General features: G+C 46.3%; 1 protein-coding gene across 1 annotated transcript; it reads right to left on the bottom strand.

The window, feature by feature from the left end:
• Nucleotides 1-6,708: 6,708 nt before the first annotated feature.
• Nucleotides 6,709-19,347, bottom strand: LOC144672262 (small conductance calcium-activated potassium channel protein 3-like). Its single transcript, XM_078534103.1, has 3 exons — nucleotides 19,218-19,347; nucleotides 12,675-12,744; nucleotides 6,709-8,787 (listed from the first exon to the last, which is right to left on the bottom strand). The coding sequence occupies exons 2-3, from the start codon at nucleotides 12,726-12,728 to the stop codon at nucleotides 8,503-8,505; spliced, it is 339 nt and encodes a 112-aa protein (XP_078390229.1). The 5' UTR covers nucleotides 12,729-12,744; nucleotides 19,218-19,347; the 3' UTR covers nucleotides 6,709-8,502.
• Nucleotides 19,348-19,695: the final 348 nt, after the last annotated feature.

The following is a 19,695-nucleotide window of genomic DNA, read 5'->3' as shown; positions in this document are numbered from 1 at the left end:
AGTTTAAAACAAAGTTGAATTCAAAGTCTCAAACTGCCATGGTGGAATTTAAACTCCCATTCACTGTGTTGAATTTTGTTAGCTAAGGGCATCAAGGGATATAAGACAAAGGTGGGTAAATGGAGTTAAAAACAGCTTTTTTTGGGTGTTGGGGGGGGCGGAGGTCCATATTTCCACCACTACCCTTGTATGAAAAAGCAGTTCCTGATTTCACTGCTGGACAGCTTAGCTCTAATTTTAATAGTATATCTCCTTGTTATTGATTTTCATACCCAAGGAAACAGTTTCCCCATACTTACATGGCCAAATCATTTTAACTTTTTAAATACCAGGCTAACAGAAGGTGATCTGGGAAAGGAAATATTACAGGGACATGATGCGGGCAAAGACCTAGCGATCACAGTTCTGTACACAATGAACAAAGAGGCAGCCATGGCCATCAAGCCAATGACCAAACAATAAACAGGGATCAAGAGACCAGACCTGAGTGCTCAGGCCAAAACCTTGGGTCGTAATCAGAATAATTATCGCCAAGTAATGACCCTCACACCATGACCTCATTTTCTTAGAATCCTCAGGAAGGATTTATTGGCCTCGGAGAGAATGCAACACAGATACATCAGGGCTGAAAGGGTTCAGTTATGAGGAGAGGTTCCAGAAACTATTCCCTTGAGTTTAGAAGTTAGAAAGAAGGATGTTTAAGACGATCCTGGGCCTGGTTTCATTTTGCCCTCCTGCTTCCAGCCACTAGAGGACCATCATGTAGCAAATTGTGATTATCTGATGAGTAAAGGGTGCCCTTAAAAATGACAAATTGGGCCCTCTGCCTCCCCCTGCTGTTCAGTCAGTGTCTATTCGCCGGACTCGGCAAGTGAACTAACAACAGCTTGCATTTATGTAGCACCTTTACATAGTAAAGGCCCTTCACAGGAGTCAAACAAAATTTGACTCTGAGCCACATAAGAAGATTTTAGGACAGGTCGGTTTTAATGGAGCGACTTAAAGGTGGAAAGAGAGGGCTACAGCCAAGGCAGCTGAAGACAAGGCCACCAATGGTGGAACAACAAAAATCAGGGATGCTCAAGGGACCACAACTGGAGGAGCATCGAGATCCCATTGGTGTTTGGTGGGTATCACTAACAGTCCTTGAACTGAGTAGCTTGTTAGCCCATTTCAGAGGGCAGTTAAGAGTGAACCACATCGCTGTGGATCTTGAGTCACATGTAAGCCAGACCAGTTAAGGACAGTAGATTCTCCTTCTGATCGGTGATGATTTCATTATTACTGAGACTAGCTTTACACACTCCAGATTTAATTGAATTTAAATTACACCATCTGCTAGGATAGGATTTGAACCCACATCCCCAGAACATTAACCTGGGCCTCTAGAATCACTAGGTCCAGGATAATACCACTACACCACTATTGTAGAACTCAAGGAAGGTTTCGAGCTAGGGACGGGTGTGACCGTAGAGGCATTCGAAAACAAGGGTGAGGATTTTAAAATTGAGCTGATGCCGATCAGGGAGCAAATGCCAGCAAGCAGATGAGTGATGGGTGATCAGGACCTGACGCGAATTAGGATGCAGGCAGCAGGGTTTTGGATTAGTTTAAGTTTATGGAGGGTGGAATACGAAAGGCTAGCCACAGTCCACCTGACAGTGATGGATCAGCTTTTATTGTGCACCCACATAGATTGAAATAAAAGTGTCCAGATTTCGAACCAGGTTCAGACTCACTCCTAGCTAGCCGATCCAAGCTGGGTTCTACAGCTGACCTGGTATTCCTGGGCTGGTGAATCCTGCTAGAAAGCTCGTATGTGACAGCGGGGCCAGGCTCGAATGTCCTGGCTCCAAAACTCACCATCTGAGGATCCTACCTGCAAGGCAAGGTGCAGGCAGAGCAAATGTTGTGAGGAGAGATTCCAGAAACTGGGACTCTTTCCATTAGAAAGTTAAGAGCAAGCCGGTTAGAGTCATTCAAACTCTGAAGGATGTGTTTTCACTGCTGAATGGCCTGGCACTAATTTTTTAAGATTATGCCCTCCCCACCCCACGCCCCTGTTCTGGATTCCCCCAGCAGCAGATTTTTAAAAAAATCTAACCCATCAAATCCTTTTCTCATTTTAAACATCTCATGTTCTGTACTCTAGGAAATAAAACATGTGACCTGGCTTTATGATTTAACCCTTCATGCTCGAGTTTCATTCAGCTCCCTTTCCCAGCTGAACGTATCTGTTCCTGAGCTGCAATGCGTAAAATTGAACACCATATTCCAGATGGCGCCCGACCGAGGTTCTGTACGACTGAAGCTCAACTTGCTCCTCCCTATATTCCAGTTCCCCTGAGTGCTAACAGCTTAAAGTTTGAGGAGAGAATAAACAGCCAGAGACTCAGTTGGTTAGGTTCTAAAGCCTTTAATGAATATCCTTCGATATGATGACCCCTTAGCTTGAAGTCCAAGGCACTTTGTACAGTGAACAGGTTTAAACCATTGGTTAGACCGTGTCTGATTTTGGCTACAATCACACTGCACACATGACCAAAACAAAGCCAGGAACCAGATGGGGATGGAGAGTGGGTGACCAAGCAACATATTAGATGTTTGCAATCGTTGTCAACAGGTCTCACCTTGTGCCCGTGCGCTCACTGCTTGTTTGGTGGTGGGACTAAAAGGCCAAGAGATTGGAGGGACTGTGGAATAAAATATTTCCAGCCCAGCAACCTCTCTGCATCCAGCTTCCAGCCCATTTGTGTGACCTATTGTTGCAGACTGATAGCCATTTTTAGTGTACAACACTGGGCGCTGTTACCCCAAACTGGTAGCCATTTGTAGTGTACATGAATTGATCTCCATTTTCCCAGATTGGTAGCCATTTGTAGTGTACATCCTTTGATTCCATTGACCCTAACTTACAGCCCAATGTGCTACTGAAATATCTAGAGCAGGAAGGATCCAATTTCAATTCTTAATCCATAATGAGTTAGTTGACCTGAGCCGGGTGCGGCAATAGGGCACAACCTTGGTATCTCCGGCAGTAGAGGTAAAGAAAAGCAGGGTTCCCACTACTGAGCATTATCCAGTGACCACCACCCCCCTCACTTTTGGAAAGCATACACTTTAGATGAAGACTCATCATGGACTCAGCCACAATGTTCCCCATGGTTAGGCCGGAACCCATGAAATGATTCTGGAGCAAGAATTAGCATCTTCAGGGGAAAATATCAGTGGGAAACTGTCCATCTCCATGATGCAAACAAAGTATTTTGAAGAATTTACCATGGATACTAGAGGAGCATGCCCTTTAGGATGATGAACCTTAAGATAAAAACCTAATCCATTTATATAAGGGAACACATCCACTCCCAGGCACTTAGGAGTAACTAGATTATAAATCAGGAGTGCACTGATCACACACAAGGTCAATGAAACTGGCAGTCTATTTAAGGCAGGATAATATGGGTGCTTTGTGGGATTAAGCAATCAGCTGACTATGCGGGATTTGGAAAGGTTCAGTAAATAATAGGGGCTCTGACTTTTATTATCCCAAATTGTAATCCAGTCATTGGATTCGGGAATATTAGCTCTGATTTTCTTCCACTTTCTTCCCATTTTGCTGACACTCCCAGGAGTACATTGCTTGGGATTGGTGCCCAACCTCTGCTCCCTCACTCAAGCAGCCGTTCTCCACACATGAGCCTAGGCAGTGAATGGAGACAGGGTGTTCAACCATGATGGTCTCACCAACTGAAGCCAATCACTTGGTGTCCACAAATACCCACCTGCCTCTGTCACTGGGTAGCGAGCTAAGGCAGGTGGAGTGGGCGGGGGAGGTGGGAGTGGAAACCTGGTTGTTTAAGCCCCTCCTCAGCCTAGGGGTCCTGAGGACAATTATAACACTTGTGCCACTGCTCCACCTAAAGTAAGCTAACTCATAACAGACAGGGATGGAATCTGGGATCTGCTCTGTTTGGCTCAGTATTGCACTGGGGTGTTTGCATTCAGGTATCAGGAGTGCTCTGTACCTCGGTTTTGTCCTAATATAAATGAGTGACATATATATATAATATATATCGTTGCCAGTCAGAATACCAGGAAGCAACTTATACAGACACACTTTATAATCTGCAGGAAGTAATTCAAATTAAATCATCTCCAGATAACAGAAGAATTTTTTTATATATATATATATATAAAAGCAAAATACTGCAGATGCTGGAAATATGAAATAAAAACAGAAAGTGCTGGAAAAATTCAGCAGGTCTGGCAGTATCTGTGGAGAGAGAAACAGAGTTAACATTTCGAGTCGAAGATGACTGTTCTTCAGAATGGTATTTTTATTCCGTTTTTAAATCAATCTTACTTAGAAGGGATGATCCCGAACTTTGGCTGAACCACTTTTTAATATACTTTTAAATTTGCCGTATGATAAAAAAATAAAAAAAAATCTCTAAGAGTCTGACCAAGGTTAGGGTATTTGGATATTGCAAACAGTTATCCAGGCAGTTAATAGAAGGATAATTCTAGCTTTTAAGCCGTGCAAATCTAAACAAGTCATCGTTATATAGTCCGCTATAGACTGTTACCTGATTTCCTCTGTGCTGTTAGTCATGGTTTGTCACTGCCTTTATCCTCACCCCACCTCCCAGGCTTCGGTCCTTGTCCCTCTGCTGTGTCAATGGCCTCCCTCATTCACTCGGGATGAAACGGAACACAGACAGGGAAATCATACAGGAGGGGGTCGCACTTTCCATCCATCATACCACACACTCGACAGCCAACTCTATCGCAGTCACTGGTACTGTACTGGATATCGGGAGGAGTGTGTAACAGGTGACCCCCCCCCGACCTCTCCTCATTGTCCCTCCTATATACCCAAATTCCCGACCCCATACCTCCATCCTACACATCCACACTGAGATGGAATCCAGTCTCACCACACCATCTCCTATGATTCATCCTTTCCCAAAGACCTTGAATCACATCGCTGCCTATGTCCATCCTCCCCACTTTATTTTTAATTAATGTTTTCTATCTATTTTCATCACTTCCATTCCCCCTCACTGCTCACAGCCTCCCTTTCTATCAGTTCTTTGAGCCTAGTGTCTTTTTGTGACTTCTGCCCGATTGCCCACCTTGACATGTCTCTCTCCTGGTCAGAACAGGATGGATGCCAGACAAGGCTGCCCTCTCCCACCTCTAGTCTTTTACATAAATGGGCCTGATTTTTACTCAATGTCAGTGAATGGGTTTTCAGTGAGTTAAAACTGCACCCACATGCTCTGTCGCAACAGCTCTTCTCTCTATTTATCAACCCTAGTGAGATCAACGCTCATCTGAACTCTCCCTCCAAAGCTCCCAAACTGTTCGCCACCCTGCAGAGCCTTCCTTCTCCCCACACCGTGTTGAAATCCAGACTCGAGTGCACTATCTCCAAATCTAATTCATTCCTCCATAGGACCTCAGATGTGTGGGATTTCCTTCCCTTCCCTCAGCCCTGTCGCTGAAAACCAAGCCTGGCATCCAAAAAGCTACTCCTCTGCTATAGTCTTCAATCTTGTTGGGGTCCTTGCACTGTGAGCCTTACTCTATGTGTGGCTGCCCCAGTGCCCTGTGCTTAAACCCATCCCCCCCCCCCGCCCCCAGCCTGAGGCCAGAGGCATGAAGTAAGATGGGTGCGACTGAGACCAGGGCCCAAGAAAAAGCATACAGTAATTGGGTCAAGTACCCAAACACCAGACCATCAATCCAGGGCTGCCGCTAGCATCTCCACCTGTGAAAAATTAGTCTCATGGGCTCTTGGCAAGACGGACAAGAGAGCATTGCGGGAGATGACACCAGCTTTCCCCTATCAATCTAGCAGGGGGAGGTGGTGGTGGCCTAGTGGTATTGTCACTGACTAGTAATCCAGAGACCCAAGGTAAAGCTCTGGGGACCTGGGTTCAAATGGTGACATTTGAATTCAGTAAAAATCTGGAATTAAAAGTCTGATGATGACCATGAAACCATTGCCAATTGTTGTAAAAACCCACCTGGTTCACTAATGTCCTTTAGGAAGGGAAATCTGCTGTCCTTACCCAGTCTGGCCTACATGTGACTCCAGACCCACAGCAACACAGTTGACTCCTAAATGCCCCCTGAACAAGGGCAATAAATGCTGGCCTAGCTGGCAACACCCACACCCCATGAATGAATTTTAAAAAAAGCTTCCACAAAATTGTAGAATAAAGCAGGAAAGGAGTCCATTCACCCCATCGTGCCTGTGCTAGATCCTTGAAAAATCCATTGGTGTCACATCACTTTCATCCCCCATTAGCAACCCAACTGAAGGAAAGGGAACACTGATCAGGCTAAGAAAAGTAACTAAGGGGGAAGGGGTGAGAAATCGATAAGCATTGGGGAAAATGATGGGAAATCTGCTTTAAAATTAATATCTGTCTTTGGCCTCGGAGAAAGAGTTTGTGGAGGAAGGGTTAAACCAGGTAGCCTTTCCATTCTTCCTCACTGTCTGGTCAGTTAATCAACCCAGAAGGTGGGATACACACACACACATACACACAGACATTGGAGCCAAAGGACAGATTCGGCTGCTGTGTCTTCCAGGGGCAAATATCCCTTCGTCTCTCGCCACTTGGAGAATGAAGAACTGCTGTGAGTGAGGCGGCGGGTGGGAGGTGTGGAAACGTCTCAATGCCCCCCCTTCTCAGCCCTTCACCCCACCCCCAAGTGAGAGAGTCAGGGGTGGAAATGGGGCAGGGGGTGGGGGGAGGAGGAATCTTTTAAAAAAAAATATTTAACCACACTGTCACCCACTCTGGTTTGAAGCTAATTTTTCACACTCAGTATGGTGAGAGTCTTAATGCCAGCCCAGGACAGTTTTAACAGTTGTGAAATACTGAAGCACATCCATCACCATTATACCGACACAGAGTGAATACAAATACTGATAAGCAGTCCCTTTGGGCTTTCAACATTCTTCTCCTCGGTTAACCTTTCATTTTATCTTTTTTAATAAAAGAATGAGGCATCGCAGAGGCAAGGTGCGACTATATATATTTTTTTTGTTATGCCCACGAGTGGCCTGTTTCTGTGCTGTAAATTCTATGTAATTTCTAAATAGTAGTCTCTCCTTTTTAAAAAAAAAACGAAAGCGTCTCTGACAACCGTGTCTCTGTCTCTCTGTGTCTGTCTGTCCCACGCACAGGGAACAGCACAGGGACCCCTTCTCCTTTGTTCAACTCGTCCACGCCGTCCCCAGAGTTGGCAGACAAAAAAACTTTGCATAAAATCAAATTTTCTGTTGTCATTGCATCGCCGTGGGAACAGAAGGATCATTGCCGCTGGCTTTTCCTTATATATAAAAAAAAAAGAAGCCGAATGAGCTCAATCTCGAGAGGCCCCTCAGAAAAGCCCAGTTTTTTTTTTCCCCCCCCCTCCCCTCCCCTTTTTTTTGGCTCCTGGCGAGTTGAGTGATTTCCTCATGTCATCTTCTTAGGCTGAATTTTGGGATGAACGACCACTTTATTTCGTCTCTTTTCCTCTCCCTCCCCGACACCAGGGGGAACTCGCCAACTAACAATAAGGAGCTCGGCCGTGGGATTTGTAACATTCACTTTCACTGCTACGCAGTGGAGGCGGGGGGGGCGTTGGTCAGCTTTGATCGTGGGCTCAAATCCTGGAACGGGACTGGAAGTGGCAGGCTTGTGGGTGGGTGGGTGTGTGTGTGACTAACCCAGACAAGTTGGTGCCGAGCCCGGAGCAAGGCAGGGGAAACGCTGACAGCCACACCCACCACCACTGAAGAGGCTCGTGTTGTGCTTATTCTGTTTTGTGTATTTTTTTTTTGTTTATGTATATATATATATGTGTTTCTTTTAAAAAAAAATGTTTTGGCAATAAGCAGCGACAGGAAGGCTCTCGGTCAAGCTCCTCCTCTCCTCGTGATGGCCACAGTTTTTTTTTTGTTTGAAAACACCCGTGTCTCCGCTCCTATGGGAAGGCAATCCTTCATTTTCACTCCTAACCAGCGAGATCAGCCCCTCCTCACCCAGCACACCGTCTCTTCTGGCTTCAGAACTGAAACTCTTTCGAGTTACCAACAGTCACAGATTGCAACTCTTTCGAGTACAATCACAGTTCTTGGTTTCCGGGAGTGGGACATGAACCCACAACCCTCTGATTCAAAGGCGAGGGTGCTATGAACTGAGCCACAGCTGACAGATGCTCCTTTTGTTTGTTTTTTTAACCACCCAGCAGCAACTTGAAGGGAGTTGGAGGGGGGGTGCAATAGAGAGGGAGTGTCAAGCACCCCTTGAACCAGTGGGGAGGAAGGGGATAGGTACAGTGCTGAGTTGGATGAGAGCTCTGATCCTATGTGCCTGTATCCTCATTTCTTATCCGTTCGCAGAGCCAGCAGGCAGAAGGGTGGTGAGAGAGGAGAGGTTGGGGGTTGGGAGGGGGGGTGGAAACGGAAAATCACGCCTGGTCCAAGGTTCAGGGGCCCTAACAGCTGCTGGAGCTGGTGCAAGGGGTCGGGAAGGAGGGGGAGCTGAGTCCCAGTTGGCTGTCAGAACGCTGCGAGTCGCCGTGGGCACTGCTGCCCGCCTCGGCGATGGCGCTGAGGAGCTGCTGCTGCTGCTGCTGCAGGGTGTCGGCGATCAGCCTCGGCAAGGCTTGGAAACTGCTCGTCAGTCCTTCCAGCTTGTGCTCCAGACTCATGATCTGCTTCTCCAGGTCCTCGCCACGGTCGTTCAGCTCCGTGATCAGGTCGTACATGATGGTCTGCATCTGGGACAGGGACACAGGAAAGCAGTGAGGTTTGGCATCAGAGCGGCATTCCTCACACCCTCATCTCCGCTCTCCTTTCCCCTCACCAAGATGACATATTTCCAACTCCTTAACATCGCCCGTCTCTGCCTCCACCTGAGTCAATCTGCTACAGAAACCCTCATGCATGCTTTCACACCTCCAGACTCACACTATTCCAATGCTCCTCGGGTCAGCCTCCCACCTTCTGTAAACTACAGGACTCATCCAAAACTCTGCCGCCCATATCCTAACCTGTACCAAGTCCCATTCATCCATCACCTCATGTGCTCGCTGGCCCACATTGGTTCCTCATCCAGCAATGCCTCAAATTTAAAATTCTCAACCTCCTGTTCAAATCACTCCATGGCCTCCCCCCTTCTCCCTACCTCTGTAATCTCCTCCAGCTCCACAGCTCTCTGTGTTTCTCCGATTCTGACCCCTTGCGCATCCCCACTCTCCTTGCTGCACCATTGACGGCCGTGCCTTCAGCTACCTGGGCCCTAAGCTCTGGAATTGCCTCTCTCTCCTCCTTTAAGACACTCCTTAAAACTGACCTCTCTTTGACCAAGCTTCTGGTCACCTGTTCCTCATATCTCCTTATGTGACTCAGGGTCAAATTTTGTCTAATAACATCCCTGTGAAGTACCATGGGACACTTTTACTACATTAAAGGTGCTATGTAAATACAAGTTATTGTTGGTAAAAGTTACCACTGAATCTGTTTCTACCACTTTTCAGGTAGTGCATTCCAGATCATAACAACTTAAAAAAATCCCATCTCCTCTCTGGTTCCAGCTAAAGCTGCTGCCTGAAGCTAAAAGTTGTTGGCATTTGCTGTTTTTCTTTCAGATTTGTAGCATCTGTAGTATATTTCTTGTTTTTTTTTCTCTACGTGAAATGAAGTGAACAGAATCAGGGATCCTTACTCCATATCTAAGCTCTGCTGTCTCTGAGTGAGGAATTCTTGATACTGATGCTGCATCACAAATGTAGGAACATTCTCCCACTTCCAACCCCAATAACCCGCGAACTGGGACAAAGCAAAAATTCACAAATTATCACTTTAAATGAGATTCCTTGTTTAAACTGCAATTGCCCGCTTGTAATTTACTATGAACACCTCATGGTGGCGCCCTGCACTCATCAAATAAATTACAGGCTCCTCCTCCTCAAACCCCAGCACAGAATCTGAACATTTCACAACATGCTACCATTAATATGAGTCATCACTAGCAAAAAGGGACAACTGGCACAATGTCAGCCACTGCCCCTGTATATCCCACTCTGCCTCTGACCCTGTCTATCCCACACTGCCTCTGACCCTATATATCCCACTCTGCCTCTGACCCTGTCTATCCCACACTTCCTCTGACCCTATATATCCCACTCTGCTTCTGACCCTGTATATCCCACTCTGCCTCTGACCCTGTATATCCCACTCTGCCTCTGACCCTGTATATCCCACTCTGCCTCTGACCCTGTATATCCCACTCTGCCTCTGACCCTGTATATCCCACTCTGCCTCTGACCCTGTATATCCCACTCTGCCTCTGACCCTATATATCCCACTCTGCCTTTGACCCTGAAAATCCCACTCTGCCTCTGACCCTGTATATCCCACTCTGCCTCTGACCCTGTATATCCCACTCTGCCTCTGACCCTGTATATTCCACTCTGTCACTGTATTTCCTAATCTGTCACTGCCCCGGTGTATCCCACTCTATCACTGTCCCTGTATATCCTACTCTTGTCACTGTATATCCCACTCTGCCATTGCCCCAGTATATCTCACTTGGCCACTGTCCCTGTATATCTCACTCTGCCACTGTCCCTGTATATCCCACTCTGCCACTGTCCCTGTATATCCCACTCTGCCACTGCCCCAGTATATCTCACTCAGCCACTGCCCCTGTATATCCCACTCTGCCACTATCTCTGTATATCTCACTCTGGCCACTGCCCCTGTATTTCTCACTCTGCCACTGCCCCATATATCCCGCACTGTCACTGCCCATGTATATCTCACTCTGCCACTGCCCCTGTATATCCCACTCTGCCACTATCTCTGTATATCTCACTCTGCCCCTGTATTTCTCACTCTGCTACTGCCCCATATATCCCGCTCTGTCACTGCCCATGTATATCTCACTTTGCCAATCTCCCTGTACACCTCGCTCTGCCACTGCCCCTCTATATTTCACTCTGCAATTGACACTGTATATCTCACTGTGCCTGTGTATCTCACTCTGCCACTTGCCCTGTATTTCAGACTCCACATCCCCACCCACACCCCTGTGTATCGGACTCCGCCAGCACCCCCTGTGTGTCGGACATGCCTCCACCCTGTGTAACGGACTCTGCCACCATCCCTACCCTGGACCTTGCCTCCACCCCTGTATATCTGATTCTGCCACCGCCCCAGTGTATCCGACTATATCCTCACAACGTCAGTATATCCCAAATTGCTTTACAGGCAATGAAGTACACTTCTAATTAATGCACAGCAAGATCTCACAGCAATGTTGTAAACAAACTATTTCAGTGATGTTGATTGAGGGGTAATTATTGGCCAGTACACCAGGCAGAGGTCCCCTGATCTGCGCCCAACTGGGAGGGCAGACTGGGCACTTGGTGGTAACATCTTATCCAAAAGACAGCGCCTCTGCCAGTGCCGTGGTCCTTCAGTACTGCACTGGGAGTGTCAGCCTGTTTTAGGCTCAAGGTCCTTGAGCGGGATTTGAAACCACAACCATTCTGACGCAGAGGCAAGAGTGCTGCCCCACTGAGCGATGGTTGAATACAACATGGGCTAGTTACAAAGTGAAACTGCTCCTTCTAAAAAGGACGAGGGCAAAAAAATAAAAGACTCCAGCTGTATCCGTTATTTCTGCCACGAATTAAACACTAAAAGGAGTACTAAAATGAGTTTTATTGATGACAATTGCTTTTTACCCCTGCAATCATTTAATTCAAAACAGCAAGTGATACGTTTTGAGTAGAGCGGTGCCTTTTGGAGATGGTCCCTGGGCTGGCTGCTCTTGGTGCTGAAGGATTTCTGATTGAATTAAATAAAGATCCACAATTGGATTAAAAAAGCTGCTTGTTACTATAGCCACAATCAGGGGAGCAGAGGTGAAAGAAAACGACAGGCAGGTAAATGAAATGAGATGGAACAGCTGGTGGGATTAACCAGGCACAAGCACAGAGATTCCTGCCACACAGATATAATCCTCTAATAATTTAAAGCATGCTCTTAACTCCTGTATAATGCTACTGTGCAGCTTCAGAATAATCCCCTCATTACGCCTCTATCTGAATCTCTTGACGGCGTTAAGTTGCTGCTGTTTCTTGCCCCAACTGCGCTTCTCCACCTGCAACCCCTATCGTTGTCCTCTTCCCAAAGGTGCCAACCCTCACTGGTGGGGTTCGACCAGAATCCACCCCCCACTCTCTCCCCCACCGCCCCCAGTCCCAGATCTGTGACCCTCCTTCACTTGAGAGGCAGAACAGCCATTGGCCATTAGCAATCAATCGAGAGCAACACCACAGTCTCTACCGACGTCTGGTTTGGAGAGCGGCGGGGGGGGGGAATTCGTCAGTGAAGAAAGTGATTTTCTTTCCCCTGTGCTGATCTTAGGGGCACTAAAGCGAATTGGTCCATCGTCTGAGGTCAGCTGTCTCAATCTATACCAGGGATAGAACCTGGCATCTTACTTCTCTGAGTGGCTCCGTCCCTTTAATTACCAATTGAGGCATCAAGGGAGCAAGGCAAAGTTGTAGTAGCGTGGAATCAAAGGCGCCTGAGGGAATGTGAGCTGTCCTACCCTTCCCCCACAAGAATTTTTGTTTCTTTTGATGAATATTACCTTTGAGAGATCGACCAGGGTGTTTGCCTGGTCGTTGAGTTTCCTCTGCTCCATCTTCACATTGCGAAGCCTGTGGGATAATCAGAAAAGTACAGACCCTCACAACTATTGAATGCAACAAATCTGAACACTCTCAGTGACCCCCCCATCGCCCCGCATATGTCTCCTCCGAACGACCCTCTTTGGTCAGGGCAAGATGGCCTGACCCCTGGATATCAGAAGCCCCGAAGAGCGGCAAAGAGGTCAACTGTGAGTGAATGTGAATGGGAGGGGGCCATTCAGCCCCTCGAGTCTGTTCCGCCATTCAGTCTATTAGTGGTGGATCTGCCCCTCAAATCCATTTGCCCACCTTTGCTCCATACCCCTTTACACTTTACCCAACAAAATTCTATTGACCTCAATCTTGGGGAGTGAGTTCCAGATTTCCGTTACCCTTTGTTAAGAAACAGGCTTCCTGACATCACCACCAAACCTCCTAATGTTAAGATGATGCCCCTTTGTTCTTGATTCTCCCACAAGAGGAAATAGTTTCTCTGTATCTACACTATGGAACCCCTTAATTATTTTCAACACCTCAGTAAAATTACCCCTTAATCTTCTGTGTTCAATGCAAGCCATACTTTTAGCCCCAGTTTCATTCTGGTGAATCTGCACTGCACCTACACACCTTTCTCAAAGTTCAACAGTATTGCATAGGATTCTAGCTGTGCTGCCTGCCCAGCACGCAGCCCCCTCCCCTACAGCGTGGTGACTGAGATAGGTAACTTGCTGGGTGTCAATATGCCACTTACCACTCAATTTTGCAGTGTGCCAACCTACTTTTCAGCCAATCACAACAAGCCTTTTATCCCCAGTGCCTGAACAGCGACTCTCTAACATTTATCTCTGCCTCTCCAAGACACAGACTCCTGCTGAGTCAAGACAGTGAATGTTTTACATAGGTAACATCACAGCTAAGTCAGATCCTGTCCTCATCCAACACATACACATATTTGCTAGCAACAGTAACTGGCTAGCAACCAGAAGCAGGAACTGTAATTCAATCCCAAGTATACGTTATTTTGTATATAGATTGGCTCAACCCCTCAATTAGATTCCAGCATGTAACTCACTCCTGGGTATCTGTTATTCTATATTTAAATTACCCGAACTCCTCAATTAGATTCCAGCATGTAACTCACTCCTGGGTATCTGTTATTCTATATTTAAATTACCCGAACTCCTCAATTAGATTCCAGCATGTAACTCACTCCTGGGTATCTGTTATTCTATATTTAAATTACCCGAACTCCTCAATTAGATTCCAGCATGTAACTCACTCCTGGGTATCTGTTATTCTATATTTAAATTACCCGAACTCCTCAATTAGATTCCAGCATGTAACTCACTTCTGGGTATCTGTTATACTATATTTAAATTACCCGAACCCCTCGATTAGATCCTGGCCTGTAACTCACTCCCAGGTATCTGTTATTCTATATATAAACCAATAAACCACCCAAATCCCTCGATTAATTTCCAGTCTCTAACTCACTCCTGGGCATCTGTTATTCTATACATAAACCACCTGGAACCCCTTGATCAAATTCCAGTCTGTAACTCATTCCTGGGTAACTGTTATTCTATATATAAACCATCCCTGAACCCCTCGATTAGTTTCCAGTCTCTAACTCACTCCTGTTATTCTATATATAAATCACCCCAACCTCTTGATTAGATTCCAGTCTGTAACTCACTCCCCGGAATCTGTTATTCTATATATAAACCATCCGAACCCCTCAATTAGATTCCAGCCTGTAATTCACTCCCGGGTATCTGTTATTCTATATATAAACCACTAAACCCCTCAATTAGATTCCAGCCTGTAACTCACTGCTGGGTACCTGTTATTCTATCTATAAACCACCCAAACCCCTTGATTATATTCCAGTCTGTAACTCACTCCTGGATATCTGTTATTCTATATATAAATCACCCGAACCCCTCGATTAGATTCCAGTCTGTAACTCACTCTCGGGTATCGCAAGCTCCAACAACGTATTAATACCAATGATTAGTTTCCAGTCTGTAACTCACTCCTGGATATCTGTTATTCTAGATATAAATCACCCAAACCTCTTGATTAGATTCCAGTCAGTAACTCACTCCCCGGAATGTTATTCTATATATAAACTACCCAAACCCCTCAATTAGATTCCAGCCTGTAATTCACTCCTGGGTATATGTTATTCTATATATAAACCCCCGAACCCCTCAATTAGATTCCAGCCTGTAACTCACTGCCGGGTATCAGTTATTCTATATATAAACTACCCGAACCCCTCAATTAGATTCCAGCCTGTAATTCACTCCTGGGTATCTGTTATTCTATATATAAACCCCCAAACCCCTCAATTAGATTCAAGTCTGTAACTCACTCCCGGGCATCTGTTATTCTATATATAAACCACCCGAACCCCTCGATTAGATTCAAGTCTGTAACTCACTCCCGGGTATCTGTTATTCTATATATAAACCACCTAAACGCCTCGATCAGATTCCAGTCTGTAACTCATTCCTGGGTAACTGTTATTCTATATATAAATCACCCAAACCCCTCGATTAGATTCCAGCCTGTAACTCACTCCCGGGTATCTGTTATTCTATATATAAACCACCCCGAACCCCATGATTAGATTCCAGTCTGTAACACACTCCTGGGTATCTGTTATTCTACATATACACCACCCCGAACCCCTTGATTTGATTCCAGTCTGTAATTCACTCTCAGGTATCGCAAGCTCCAACAACGAATTGATACCAACCCACATCCAGGACCCTCCACCCCTTCCCATCCCTCTGACCCCATCCCGTCTTCTAATCCCAGCCCTTGCTGTGTATTCACCATACCCTCTGACCTTCCCCTCTCTGTTACTGAACGTTCAGTACTCAACAAAGGACTCAGTTCCATACCCTTACGCCCTCACCTCAATGAATTTTAGGCTCGACACAATGCTGAACTCTTCTTCCGCCGCCTTCGTCTGTGCTCACTTCTTTGGGCAGGAATCCTCCCCCAGTTCAACGGATCCTTTCACCCACCTCCAGTATTCTTCCTCCACCTGGACCCCTCCTTATGACCTTTTACCTGCTCTTGATCTTTTCATTGAGAGCTGTCGGTGTGACATTGGCCATCTCAATTTCTCCGCTCCTCTCACCCACTCTCACCTGTCTCCTTCTGAACTTGCTGCATTCCCTTCTCTTGGGTCCAACCCTGACTTTGTTATCAAACCTGCTGACAAGGGTGGTGCTGCTGTTGTCTGGCGTACTAACTTCTATCTCACAGAGGCTGAGTGACAACTCTCAGACACTTCCTCCTACCTCCCCCTGGACCATGACCCCACCACCGGACATCAAGACATTGTTTCCAGGGCTGATACTGACCTCATTTCCTCTGGAGGTCTTCACTCCACAGCTTCCAACCTCATAGTCTCCCAACCTCGGACAGCTCGCTCCTACCTCCTCCCCAAAATCCACAAACAGGGCTGTCCCGGTAGACCCATCGTGTCAGCCTGTTCCTGCCCCATGGAACTCACTTCTTCCTATCTTGACTCCATTCTCTCTCCCCTTACTGAGTCTCTTCCCACCTACAATCGCGATTCCTCTGATGCCCTACATCATAACTGGCCCTAACCCCCTTATCTTCACGATGGATGTCCAATCCCTCTACACCTCCATCCCCCACCAGGATGGTCTGAGGGCTCTCCGCTCCTTCCTTGAACAGAAGCCTGAACAATCCCCATCCACCACCACTCTCCTTCGTCTGGCTGAACTTGTTCTCTCACTGAACAATTTCTCCTTAAACTTGTCTCACTTCCTCCAAATAAAAGATGTGGCCATGGGTACCCGCATGGGCCCCAGTTATGCCTGTCTCTTTATGGGGTATGTGGAACATTTATTGTTCCGGTCCTACTCAAGTCACCTTCCACAACTCTTTTTTTGGTATATCAACGATTGTTTCGGTGCCATTTCGTGCTCTTGTCTGGACCTGGAAAATTTTATCAGTTTTGCTTCCAATTTCCACCTCCCTGTCACCTTCAAATGATCCATCTCTGACACTTCCCTTCCCTTCCTTGACCTCTCTGTCTCCATTTCTGGTAATAGACTGTCCACCAATATTCATTACAAGCCTACCGACTCCCACAGCTACCCTGACTACAGCTCCTCACACCCCGCTTCCTGTAAGGACTCCATCCCATTCTCTCAGTTCCTTCGCCTCCGTTGCATCTGTTCCGATGATGCCACTTTCCAAAATGGAGCATCTGACAATGTCTTCTTTCTTCCTTAACTGAGGTTTCCCGCCTTCAACCATGTCCAACCCACCTCCTGCACCTCTGCCCTCACACCTTCCTCCCCCTCCCAGAGCCATGATAGGGTTCCCCTTGTCCTCACTTTTCACCCCGCCAGCCTCCACATTCAAAGGATCATCCTCCGCCATTTCCACCAACTCTTAGCATGATGCCACCATCAAACACATCTTCCATTCACTCCCCCTGCCAGCATTCCATAGGGATCATTCCCTTCGGGACACCCTGGTCCACTCCTCCATCACTTCCAACACCTCATCCTCTTCCAATGGCAACTTCCCATGCAATTGCAGAAGGTGAAACACCTGCCCCTTTACCTCCTCCCTCCTCACTGTCCAAGGGCCCAAACACACCTTTCAGGTGAAGCAGTGCTTCACTAGCACCTCTTTCAATTTGGTCTACTGCATTCGCTGCTCCCAATGCGGTTTCCTCTACACTGGGGGGACCAAATGCAGTCTGGGTGCCTGCTTCGCAGAACACCTTCAGTCTGTCCGCAAGCATGATCCAGACCTCCCTGTCGCTTGCCATTTCAACACACCATCCTGCTCTCATGTCCACATGTCCATCCTTGGCCTGCTGCAATGTCCCAGTGAAGCCCATTGCAAACTGGAGGAACAGCACCTCATCTTCCGACTAGGCACTTTACAGCCTTCCAGACTTAACATTGAGTTCAACAACTTCAGACCATGAATTCCCTCCTCTATCTTCACCCCTTTTTTTAATCCCCTTTCTTTAAATTTAAATTTAATTTTATATCCACTTATTTTCATTATTATTCATATATTCGTTGTTTTATCCCCTTTTTATCCCTTTTTCCCCAACCACTGCCCCCCTCCCTCCACCCCACCCCCAAAAGAGCCATCTGTTACTTGCTCCATGTTGTTCTTTCACAGAGTGCTTACCCTTGTTCTGCTATTAACACATTCTGCTTTCTTACCTTTATGCCACTATCAGCACCTCCTTTAGCCTTTACTGCTATCATTAACACTCCCTTTGTCTTTTTGTCCATGACATCATTGTCATTCCCTCCTTTATCCCCACCTATCGCTGGCCTTCTATCCAGCTTCACCTGTTCCACCCCGCTTAAACAGTATAAATTTCATCACATTTCTACTTCTCTTTAGCTCTGAAGAAGGGTCATACAGACTCGAAACGTTAACTCTGTTTCTCTCCCCATAGACGCTGTCGGACCTGCTGAGTTTTTCCAGCATTTTCTGTTTTTATCCCGGGTATCGGGTATCCGTTATTCTATATATAACCCACCTGAACCCCTCGACTAGATTCCAGTCTGTAACTCACTCCCTGGTATGTTAATCTATATATAAACCACCCAAACCCCTCGATTAGATAGCAGTCTGTAACTCACTCCCGGGTATCTGTTATTCTATATATAAACCCCTGAACACCTTGATTAGACTCCAGTCTGTAACTCACTCCTGGGTATCTGTTATTCTATATATAAACCCCTGAACACCTGGATTAGATACCAGTCTGTAACTCACTCCTGGGTATCTGTTATTCTATATATAAACCCCTGAACACCTCGATTAGATTCCAGTCTGTAACTCACTCCTGGGTATCTGTTATTCTATATATAAACCCCTGAACACCTGGATTAGATACCAGTCTGTAACTCACTCCTGGGTATCTGTTATTCTATATATAAACCCCTGAACACCTCGATTAGATTCCAGTCTGTAACTCACTCCTGGGAATCTGTTATTCTATATATAAACCACCTGAACCCCTCGATAAGATTCTAGTCTAACTCACTCCCGGGTATCTGTTAGTATATATATATAAACCACCCGAACCCCTCGATTAGATTCCCGCCTGTAACGCACTCCCGGGTATTTGTTATTCTATATATAAACCACCCCGAACCCCTCGATTAGATTCCAGTCTGTAACTCACTCCCGGGTATCTGTTATTCTATATATAAACTAGCCGAACCCCTCAATTAGATTCCAGTCTGTAACTCACTCCCGGGTATCTGTTATTCTATATATAAACCACCCAAACCCTTTGATTAGATTCCAGTGTGTAACTACTCCTGGGTATCTGTTATTCTATATATAAACCACCCAAACCCCTCAATTAGATTCTAGCCTTTAACTCACTCCCGGATATTGACTACGGTCCCGTTATTGGTCCTCTGAGTGCAGGACATCCGTATGACAGCCCCTTCCTATGAACTCACTGATGGATGGCCTGCAGGAACTTCCTCTGGTGCTTCCTCACTTTGGCATGGTCAATCTTTTTGAGCAGTTTTGTGTGTTTGTAGATCAGCCAGGTCTCCCGCAAAACATTGGCTGCTGCATTTTTTATCTGGTGGGGATAAGGGAAGCAACAGGTTAGGGTATAATAGAACAAGCAACTGAAACTCTCACTGTGTGACCCTTTTCAACGGGAGCATCTCACCATCAGGACTCCTTTCAAAGAACTCACCATTGGGACCTTTTCTAAGAGGGGGTCTCAGCATGAGACCCTGTTAACAAAAAGAAATCTTCACTACTGGGACATTTTCAAATAAGGAGTCTCACCATCCGGACCCCTTTAACAGAGGGAATCTCACCATCGAGACCCCTTTATTAGAGGGAATCTCACCATCGAGACCCCTTTATTAGAGGGAGTCTCACCATCAAGAACCCTTTAACAGAGGGAATCTCACCATCCGG

Source organism: Cetorhinus maximus, chromosome 36 (genome assembly GCF_964194155.1).
Source record: "Cetorhinus maximus chromosome 36, sCetMax3.hap1.1, whole genome shotgun sequence".
Lineage (NCBI taxonomy): Eukaryota > Metazoa > Chordata > Chondrichthyes > Lamniformes > Cetorhinidae > Cetorhinus > Cetorhinus maximus.
This window is presented reverse-complemented; position numbering and strand designations above follow the sequence as displayed.